Source organism: Branchiostoma floridae, chromosome 10, assembly GCF_000003815.2.
Source record: "Branchiostoma floridae strain S238N-H82 chromosome 10, Bfl_VNyyK, whole genome shotgun sequence".
Lineage (NCBI taxonomy): Eukaryota > Metazoa > Chordata > Leptocardii > Amphioxiformes > Branchiostomatidae > Branchiostoma > Branchiostoma floridae.
This window is the reverse complement of record NC_049988.1, coordinates 1,023,932-1,035,019: the sequence shown is the minus strand read 5'-3', so window position 1 is coordinate 1,035,019 and position 11,088 is coordinate 1,023,932. Positions and strand designations below refer to the sequence as shown.

The following is an 11,088-nucleotide window of genomic DNA, read 5'->3' as shown; positions in this document are numbered from 1 at the left end:
ACAGCAGAAATGACTACAGGATTTCTTTAGTCGGCAGGGATCGATTTTCTTGAATGATTGGTACTCTACTGACGGGTTGACTAACTCCATCGTGTTGAGCATCGCTCGGCTTCCTTCATAGGTGATTGACAAAGATGGCGGGGTTGACAGGGTCGTGAACATGCGGCATAATTCAGCTCCGATTATCCAACTATAAACGCAAAGACACGGCATAGCTGTGCTTATTTAGGAAGTTTTATAGATAGCATTCTCATCTGTGGTGGTATCTTTTCACATTTCGTATTTGACGATGAATTATTTAATAGTTTCCCGGGCCATGTTCTCGATATGTTCGCTCGTCAGCATGCACGGAAGGCGTCAAACATGTGTACTTTTTTCAATCGTTATCTGTTGGGGCTTACCAACTTGGACACATACTCTGACTTTTCAGTTATTTACAACAAGGTTTAGTCCATAACAAGTTGCACTTATTATGTGCAGACACTTATGCATATCTCCGCAAAAATGATTTTAAAATCCTACCGGACTTTGGACCCCTACCGGACTTTGGACCCCTCCCGTTAAGTGTTTCAAATTTGGTCAAATTTGATTGTAAGGTTGCGAAGCAGTCGGTAACGAGGAAATTGGTTGCGGAATTCCTGTTTGTTGAACGTTTTGTGCCAATCTACCCAAGGCACCAACATTAAAGTTTTGCATGGGAGTCATTCAGCACCAAGGACAAAGAAATCTTTCTCAGTGTGTCACTAGTAAACACTGGTCCCAAGCCTGGGGGCGAGGCTAACTGTTGATGCATCATATGTCAACTCTGTCGCTAGTGTAGGATGTTAAAACACCAGGCGAGCACGTTAAGTCGTCAATGAACAGAATTGTGTGCGTGTATGGTAGTTACAAGTTTTCTAAATACAAATAGAGTAGATTTTACTCTCTTAGATAATTAATGTTATGGTAGCTAGTATACTCTCATTTCAACTAATTTGAACTTATATAATGTGTAATTTTGTTTGTTTTATTGCCAGATTAGTTTGTTTACTAGCTACATCCACCGTAAGTTGAGCCCGTTTCCAGGCAACCTGATTGTTCACACCATCGTGACGTCACGACTTAGATACTTTGACAGCCCAGGCAAGGTGCGGCCGTGTTCCAGGCGTGCTCGTGCTAAAACTCACAATTTCAGCAGTCATACGCCGTGTTAACCACCGGTAAGTGGCCTAAATATTGTTTAGACATTGTTGAAACTACCACCACCATGGGGGCGGGTTAAGTTGGTAAGAATCGGAGTTATCGGCGTCAAAAGGGCGACCTCTGACGTGAGAGCTTCTGTCTGAGGAGCCGCCATCTTGACGACTGCATCTGTTGACACCGGAGAGTCGACAGACAGAAACAAGCCTTAACAGTGATGATAGACTGAACTTACGTAGATTTTAGTAGGATACACAGTCATCATACGTAATTCCTTCAACAGCAACTCCAACTCAGCAGTTTCTGGTTAAAGTTACGGTGAGCAGTTTTTATGATCTAAAAATAATATCATCACTTAGAAATGTAGCAGAACATTTTCTGTAGACAGTACTACAAATCTAACAAATTATATTTTCTACTGTGATGATTTGCAACTGCAAATCTTTTAGTCAGTTGTTACGATGTACAGACTTGTAGTTCCCCCATGGTATCGCTTTTCTACTGTGATGATTTAGTAATTATAAAATGCAACAAAGTTTGTTCTACTGTCCGAGAACATTTGTATATCTGTGGTACATTTTGTTGTTTGTAAAGACATGAAACTCTCTGACTTGATCAGAATAGTTTGTTGTAAGGTGTCACATTGAGGTAAAAATATCTTAGGATAGACTTGAAATTGTTGGTTTTCTGACAAGGTAGGTACTGGTTCTCTAGTTTTTGAAAGGAAAAAGTACAAATTACGGAGGTAGGTTTCGCTACTGTTTATGATATTACCGGTTAGATGATGAAAGATGAAAACAAATCAAGATTTGGTTCTTTAGCATTGCTATATTTTTGGTGTAACCACAAGGGTGGAACCAATAATGCCTTCTTTCAGTTACCTTTAAATATTTGACTCCTCAGGCTACAACATTGAGCAGTATAGAGAAGCCATATTAAGATCTTGCCATGTCTGCAACTTGTGATAAAAACATAGTTATCAAATTTGTAACGTTAACTACCAGTCCCAGTTTTTTCTGTTGTTAGTGCGGAGAAAAAGCGAGACATGTAGGCTGGAAAATGTTTGACAACTAAGTTTATTGAAAGTCCTTAAAACACTGTAAAACAGGAGAAATTTTAGAAAGTCAAACTTAGAAATAAGAACTTATTGTGTGAGATTAAAAAGCTTCAATATTTTCTGTTCTATCAATCCAGATCCCATATTAATCACCATGGCATACAGAAGATTACTTGAACTACAGGAGTCCCATCAGTTGTTCCGCGCCCCCTCCCCTCCCCCCGACCCTAACACAGTCAACAAGGTACTACTGGCTCTGGAGCGAGAAACCCGCAACCTTCAGCAGGAGGCAAGTCAGGACCGAGAAGTCAGGCGCCACAGACCACAGAGGCCTCCTGTTAACAACAAGAACAGGTGAGCAGCTTTACATATTATACATGTCTGAGTCTTTTACCACACAACCACAGACCACAGAGGCCTCCTGTTAACAACAAGAACAGGTGAGAAGCTTTACATATTATATATGGGTTCTTTACCACACAACCACAGACCCCAGAGGCCTCCTGTTAACAACAAGAACAGGTGAGGAACTTTACATATTATACATGTCTGGTTCTTTACCATACAACCATAGACCACAGAGGCCTCCTGTTAACAACAAGAACAGGTGAGCAGCTACATGACATCAGCTTCACATTTGGGGTTCTACACAACCAAAGGATGTTATCTGAAAGAGTTACCATAATCTTTCAGCTATCATTCTCTGGGCTTAATAAAATCTACTTACCTTATGTAATTATTTACCACAGTGCTTTAATTTTGTTTTTCAGATAGTTCCTGGTTTTATTTTCTGCACATTGTTGTGTCAGTACATTGCAAATGAAACACAAATTAAAGCTGATTTTTTACTTAGATTTGATGGATGAGAATATCTTCAGCAGAGGTCGTGTATTTATTGAACGTACCTTGATATCTTGTATAACATCTGACGATTTGAAGGTAACCCACACTTCTTGACATCCATCTTAGGTACTCAAGAACCTCACCCACAGACGAGGAGCGCCATAGAGCCTTGGACCAGCACGCTGAACGATTGTACCACCGCAAACTGCAGACCCAGATGTTTGGGGAGGACCTCAGCACATCCAAGCTGCCGACCAAGAAGCAAGGTAAGAAAGTCCGCGCACAGGAGAAGCTCCAACAAATCAAGGAGGAGCACCTCAACACCGTGCCATACAGGCATGAACACCAGCGGCTCCGAATGGCGCGCACCACGGCCATGTTCGGCAAGGACTTGTCTAGGAAGTCTTCAACCCGTAGAGCACCTGCACAGCCCAGCCTGGTTGGAGTACAGAGTTCTGAGGGAATGATGGGAGAGGAGAGAAGGCAGTACCGGATGTATCCTGACGACGATGAAGAAACCGTCTACGTAACGCTGGAAGAGCGCCGCCCTCACAGAAGGAAGCAAACAGCTGCCACGGACTCCGAGAAAACCGGTAAGAGTTTTGAAACTTTTTTTATGTATATAGTAGAAGCCGTTTAAGTGCACAGCCTATTTGCCAGCATATTTCGTGCAATTATCCGGCTGGTGCAATAATGTTATCCAGCTGGACAGCCCTGGTTTGGGATTTTGGAATTCCGTGCAGTTAACAGAAGTGTGCGTTAATCTGTTAGCGTGCAATTAACTGGCTTCTACTGTGTATAGAAAATATTGACTAATCTATACTCTTGTTTTCAGCCTTTAGGCATAGCATCCAACCTTAACAAATGCATTGTGTCAAATATTTTCTTTCCTTTTCCATTATTTGCAAGCAGACAAAACAATCAAGGATCATAATGTTGTTGACTTTTTCTACGGTAACCTTAAAGTTTAGTTTATTAGGAGACAACCAGGGCTTGTTGACAATTCTTAAAAGGGGGACTTGGTGCTCACAGTCCTTAAGAGTTAACTGTTCTGCAACTACTAGAGTTTTTCCTTCTTGAAACTGTATATCAACAAACCCTCCATGTTTCATACCTTGTAGCCACAAAGCTGCCATCCCTGACTCCACAGCGCCACAGTCTGACTGGCAAGAGAACTGCAGCAGACACCACCGTCTCTGACCGCCCCCTGGTAGGTTGTAGTTGAATGATCTTTTTGAAATTTACAGTTAACACTTTTGTCACCAGATTTCAGTACAAGGAAGTCACACACTTGAAGTCGCGTCTTTCATGAATAATTTGCATTAAGGTAAGAATTTTCATGGTTTACTGTCACAGGAGTCGTCACTTAAAGCCATTTATGTCTCTTTGCCACCACCAGCTGATGAAGGACCCAAAACCTCCAGTTGCCGCAAAGTCTGACAACAACATGGCAGCAGAGAAGCTGAATACCAAGAAGCGAGCATCCCACCGCAGGACGAGAGACAGCCGGGCCCTGAAGCGGCGCTGTGAGAGTCCCAGCGGCCCCGTGCGCAGCAAACACTAAGTCCTCAGGTTGCCCTGACATCCCTCATAGTGTACATGTATGTGGTGGTTCATAAACACTGTACAACTCACGGATGGTAACATTGCAAGGAAACCCCTAGAAAAGTCCATTTCCCTTGGTTGGTCAAAACTCTTCCTCTTTCTATGAAATATATTGAGAACATATCTTAAAAAGTTATGAATTTATTCCCAGTTTTTGACCACTGAAGGTGTGTGATTTGAAATGAGATTGGCAGGTATAATTTTGCTGTTATTGAAGTTATCATTGATAAAAGTTGAAAAGAAAAGGGGGGGACCAAACACCACAGACCTGCACATGAGGGATGACAGGGCCAACTCTGACTAGAGGAATTTCCATGGCACATGATATAGAGAAGCAGGCCTTTAAATTGTCATCTAATTGGCTTCTTTATCCATCATTGCTATGGACTGTCTAGTCAATAAGTAGTAAGATCAGGGGGGTGTCCGAATGTTGTTGCAATTCAGTTCAGAGATGCCACAAAGTCTAACTTTAAGTCTAAGTGCAATAATCAAGCAGTAATATCTTACTGTAACTGAGTGATACAAAGGGAGGCCACCTGGAGGGTGGCGGCAACACACTGTAAATTACCTTAAGTTGACCTCTCGATTAGCGACTACGTGTCCCGAAAGAGGGGATTTCCTTAAGGGTGGGTGTGTTTTGGCAATGTTGACTTACCCGAGACTGACAATAAGGGTGGACCACATGCGGTGTCATATTTTACTCTCACTCTGATAGGAGAGTTGCCAGTGCTAATAGACCAATGCACAGACTTCTTTTTAAATGCATTGTAACTACAGAGGTGAGACGCAACTGAGCCCTGGTATTTACCAGCCATTTGATACGAGACAGAGAGTTGTGATTAAAATAACTCTGTCAACATTGATGGAAACGTTAGGACCAAAGGTCCTTGAATGATTCTTCAACTCGAATCGGAAGAATCTGATTTTTAAAATTCATTGGTCGTAAAATGACCGTTGTGAACAGTTTTGATGTGCAGAATGCACTCCTGGACCAGCAAAAAATGCCAACATCAACACAAACCTCTGTTGATGGAAAAGTCGGGACCAAAGGTCCTTGAATGATAATAGTCGAATCAGATTAGAATCTTCTAAAAAGATTCATTCTTCATGAAATGACCATCGTGAACAGTTTGGATATGCAGAATACACTCCTGGACCAGAAAAAATGCCAACATCAACACAAAATTCTGTTGAAGGTAACGTTAGGAACAAACTGTCCTTGAATTATTCTTATGTTCAAATCATAAGAATCTTGAAATGTCACTCTTTGTAAAATGTCCTTTGTGAACAGTTTCAATGTGAAGCATGCACTCCAAAATAAAATGCCAAATTACAATGTGTATGTCAGATGGAACAGTCACATCAGAGAGAAAAATGACCCTATTAGTGCATTAGTCATATAACACGCATAACTCTTGGCCATTCAAATTAGATAAAAAACTTGCAAGTTGGTTCTGCCTCTGGACTTTGATGGACCCCAGGAGTACTAACACTGTAGTGTGTTCAACTCTCTACAGTACTCTGTTCTGTGAAGTTTGTAGAACTTTTTTTTACACCGACATCCGTTTATGAACCTATGAGGACTTTCAGTCATAACAGTAAAAGAACACGCCTAACTCTTGGCCAATTTCAAATTAGATCAAAAACTTTCATTCACAAGTTGGTTCTGCCTCAGGACTTTGATGCACCCCAGAAGTAGACACAGTAGCATTTTACTCTTGATCTACTATACTGTAACAGTACTTGTGTATAACAGTTAGTTGAATGTGTGAGTCCTATAGAACTTTGTAGTTATTTAGCTTTCCACACTAACAGACAGTACAGCCAGCAATAATATTGTTAAATATTGTTTCCGTTATTCTAATTTCCAAATGTTACATGAAAATGTGGACTTTAGCACAGATTGATAGTGCACTAATGGCAAACCCACTTCAGTTAAACAGACCACACAGTATTCTACACTGCAGCTGGGGTTGGAAAGGGGCGGGCAGGGTCAACTCCACAGACGGTAGACACTTGGCCCTCCTAGACTACTTCAACCTCTCCCACTGCACCATCTTGCAGATATGTCTGTGTCTTCCAGCGAGCGATGGCTGTCCCATCCTCGCTGGACCCCACATTCATGTCTGCTTGTAGCTAGCCTCCTTCACAGCCTTTGATAAGTGCTGGCTGAGTTATTATTAGGGGGAGCAATGATTCGTAATTTTCAACACATGGGCTAGGTTATTTTGCCGGGAGGGTCATGTCTGTGCCCTATTTTTTCCCTGTAGTATACCCGTTCCCATGATTCCCTACCCTTTTCCCATCATTCCCTACCCCATTCCCATCATTCTCTACCCTTATTTCCCTTGGGTGCAGACACCACCTTTTTGGCTTAAGAACCTCGCACATGTGTTGAAAATCTCAAATCAGTGCTCTCCCCAGCAATAACCGCCAGCGCTCGTGGAAGGCTGTGAAGGAGGCTAGCTTGCAGCAGTGGGAGAAGTAGGACTAGTCTGCAGGGACTTGTGTGTGCTGTCTGTGTGGGGAGATCTTGTACCAAACTGGAACCACCCCGGCTGAAGTGGAGATGTACTGCCTGGTCTTCTCCGACTGGAGTTGGTTTGCGACATGTGCACCATCTGTGAAACGTTTTCATCTTTTTCTTCTACTCTATTTTTATTTCTAACTATTCCTTACCCATGTCATTCCATACTACCATTCCATTTCATCTTTCTTCATTTTCATCTTTTTTACTACTTTATGCTATTCAGTTCAGTTTATCGAAATCAACTTGCATGACTTTTTGTACACTATAAATCATAGCCACACGAACTTCTTTGATTTACAAAGTCACTACCCTAATTTTATAAAACATGTGAATGAGTAAAACAAATTGGTAAAATTGAAATCAACTTGAAATATAGTTTGCAATGAAAGATAAAGCAACGCATACATTTTATACCTCCAATGCAGAACAGGTATTTGAGTTTGAATCACAACAAAATATTGGAAGTGCACACACTCAAGTCCATCACTTAAAGCAGCATTAAAAGAAGAGCAGTGTTTCAGCGTGGTCACACCTAGATGTTTGTAGATGTGATTCGGATCTTATCTGTAAATTAATCCTAGAAAGGCACGTTCGGGTTATGAGGCTATTTACAGGTGAATGTTTAAAACACAATGTATATTGCACTTGATGATAAATGTTCTTCATGTTCAAACGTATTTGGGCTCTAGCATACTTGTACCACAATGTATATTACGTATTTTGGCTCAGGGGTACTTGTACCACAATGTATAGTATTACGTATATTGGCTCCGGCATACTTTACCAAAATGTATGAGTATTTTGGCTCCGGCATACTTAACCACAATGTATATTACGTATTTTGGCTCAGGGGTACTTGTACCACAATGTATATTACGTATTTTGGCTCAGGGGTACTTGTACCACAATGTATACGTATTTTGGCTCCGACATGCTTTACCAAAATGTATACGTATTTTGGCTCAAGCGTACTTGTACCACAATGTATGTATTACATATTTTGGCTCAGGCGTACTTGTACCACCTTGTATACTGTATGTTCATGATATTGCACTTAATAAATGTTCTTCATGTCCACGTATTTTGGCTCAAGCGTACTGATCTTATACGTGTAGGTAGTGATGGAAGTCATTTAGTAACTTTTGGATGGAATGTAAAATGTCCTATGTTTGAAGAGGTACTTCGGCCACATTAAAGGGGAAAGACTGGCAACCCCTTTCTGTAAAATATACTCAACAATACTGTCCCTGGTGCTGAATGACACACCGACAAGACTGGTGCCCCTGACCTTGGTGCTAAATGACAAACCAACAAGGCTGGTGCCAATGTCCCTGGTGCTGAATGACACACCTACTAGACTTGCGCCCTGTCCCTGGTGCTGAATGACACACCTACTAGACTTGCGCCCTGTCCCTGGTGCTGAATGACATACCAACAAGACTGGTGCCCCTGTCCCTGGTGCTGAATGACACACCTACTAGACTTGCGCCCTGTCCCTGGTGCTGAATGACATACCAACAAGACTGGTGCCCCTGTCCTTGGTGCTGAATGACACACCAACAAGACTGGTGTCCCTGTCCTTGGTGCTAAATGACAAACCAACAAGGCTGGTGCCAATGTCCCTGGTGCTGAATGAAACACCTACAAGACTCGTGTCCCTGTCCCTGGTGCTGAATGACATACCAACAAGACTGTTGCCCCTGTCCCTGGTGCTGAATGACACACCAACAAGACCGGTGCCCCTGTCCCTGGTGCTGAATGACACACCAACAAGACTGGTGCCCCTGTCCCAGGTGCTGAATGACACACCAACAAGACTGGTGTCCCTGTCCCTGGTGCTGAATGACACACCAACAAGACTGGTGCCCCTTTCCCTGGTGCTGAATGACACACCAACAAAACTGGTGCCTGTATCACTGGTACTGAATGACACACCAAAAAGTCCGATACCCCTGTTCCTGGTTTTGAATGACACCAACAAGACTTGCGTCCCTTTCCCTGGTGCTGAATGACACACCAACAAGACCGGTGCCCCTTTCCCTGGTGCTGAATGACACACCAACAAGACTGGTGCCCCTTTCCTTGGTGCTGAATGACACATCGACAAGACTGGTGCCCCTGTCCTTGGTGCTGAATGGCACACCAACAAGACTGGTGCCCCTGTACTTGGTGTGAATGACACACAAAGAAGACTTGTGTCCCTGGTGCTGAATTACACACCAACAATATTGGTATCCCTGTCCCTGGTACTGAATGCCACACCAACAAGACTGGTGCCCCTATCCCTGGTACTGAATGACACGCCAACAATGCTGAATTGCACACCAACAAAACTGGTGTCCCTATCCCTGGTGCTGAATGACACACCAACAAGACTGGTGCTCCTGTCCCTGGTACTGGATGACACCAACAAAACTGGTGCCCCTGTCCCTGGTGCTCAATAACACACCAACAAGACTGGTGTCTCTGGTGCTCAATAATACACCAACAAGACTTGTGCCCCTGCCCCTGGTGCTGAATGACTCACAGACCAATCTAGTGTCCCTGCCCCTGCTGCTAAATGACAAACCTTCAAAACTGGTGCCCCTGTCCCTGAATTACACATCAACAAGACATGTGTCCCAGTCCATGGTGCTGAATGACCCTCAAACAAGACTCGTACCCCTGTCCCTGGTGCTGAATGACACACCAACAAGACTGGTGCCCCTATCCCTGGTGCTGAATGACACACCAACAAGACTCGTACCCCTGTCCCTGGTGCTGAATGACACACCAACAAGACTGGTGCCCCTATCCCTGGTGCTGAATGACACACCAACAAGACTCGTACCCCTGTCTCTGGTGCTGAATGACACACCAACAAGACTGATGTCCCTGTCCCTGAATGACACACCAACAAGACTGGTGTCCCTGTCCCTGAATGACACACCAACAAGACTGGTGTCCCTGTCCCTGAATGACACACCAACAAGACTGGTGTCCCTGTCCCTGAATGACACACCAACAAGACTGGTGCCCCTGTCTCTGGTGCTGAATGACACACCAACAAGACTGATGTCCCTGTCCCTGAATGACACACCAACAAGACTGGTGTCCCTGTCCCTGAATGACACACCAACAAGACTGGTGTCCCTGTCCCTGAATGACACACCAACAAGACTGGTGTCCCTGTCCCAGGTGCTGAAAAACACGCCAACAAGACCGGTGCGCCAGTCGCTGATGCTGAATGACACACGTACAGAGTCAGACTTGAGACATAGAATTGATATTTTTTGTATTTTATTGCAATTATTGCAGCATCACCTTATATCACATTCACAGTATACTATTCTTATATAAACTCATAACAAATCTTATTTGTCCATGAGAGTTGCAACAAATGATTCACGAGGATGTACGGTTATTCTTCAACTTGTATAAACGGTGCGATGAAAACTTCAAAATTGTTGACATAATAGCAGTTGCAGTAACTGTATGAATATTTTCTCCAGTCATAGTTGACACAGTTTGTATCAAGAATGGCTTATAACTCTTTTTTCAGTGCAGTCATACTAATTCATTCTAAACCAACTTGCTGTAGTCATGATATAAATACAACGATTTGTATTCAAATATACTTAATATTTATTTATTTAAACACACATCACTACCAGCGGACCAGCCCCCTGCTGTAGTGGCTTGCACATGTGTGGCCCAAGGGCTACTCGAAATGGAGATGGGCGCCACCCCAAAAGCATCTGCACAGATGTAAGGGTAACTTTAACTTTATTTATTCATTTGGGTTTATCACCGATGAAGTGGAGGGCAAACCAGGCTTGAAAGCTGGCCTCCCGCATAATAATATTATGAAATAATACCATTAATGCTCCTTTCA

The 11,088-nt window shown here is 43.0% G+C and overlaps 1 protein-coding gene across 2 annotated transcripts; it reads left to right on the top strand.

Annotated features, from left to right (window-relative positions):
* Positions 1–1,043: 1,043 nt before the first annotated feature.
* On the top strand, positions 1,044–4,781 carry LOC118424289. Of its 2 annotated transcripts, none has more exons than XM_035832834.1 (5): positions 1,044–1,199; positions 2,374–2,590; positions 3,206–3,672; positions 4,201–4,289; positions 4,479–4,778. In XM_035832834.1, the coding sequence occupies exons 2-5, from the start codon at positions 2,391–2,393 to the stop codon at positions 4,641–4,643; spliced, it is 921 nt and encodes a 306-aa protein (XP_035688727.1). In that variant the 5' UTR covers positions 1,044–1,199; positions 2,374–2,390; the 3' UTR covers positions 4,644–4,778. The 2 variants fall into 2 exon arrangements, with proteins under 2 accessions (XP_035688727.1, XP_035688728.1); XM_035832835.1 differs by lacking the exon at positions 1,044–1,199 and adding an exon at positions 1,279–1,497 and having other exon boundaries at positions 4,479–4,781.
* Positions 4,782–11,088: the final 6,307 nt, after the last annotated feature.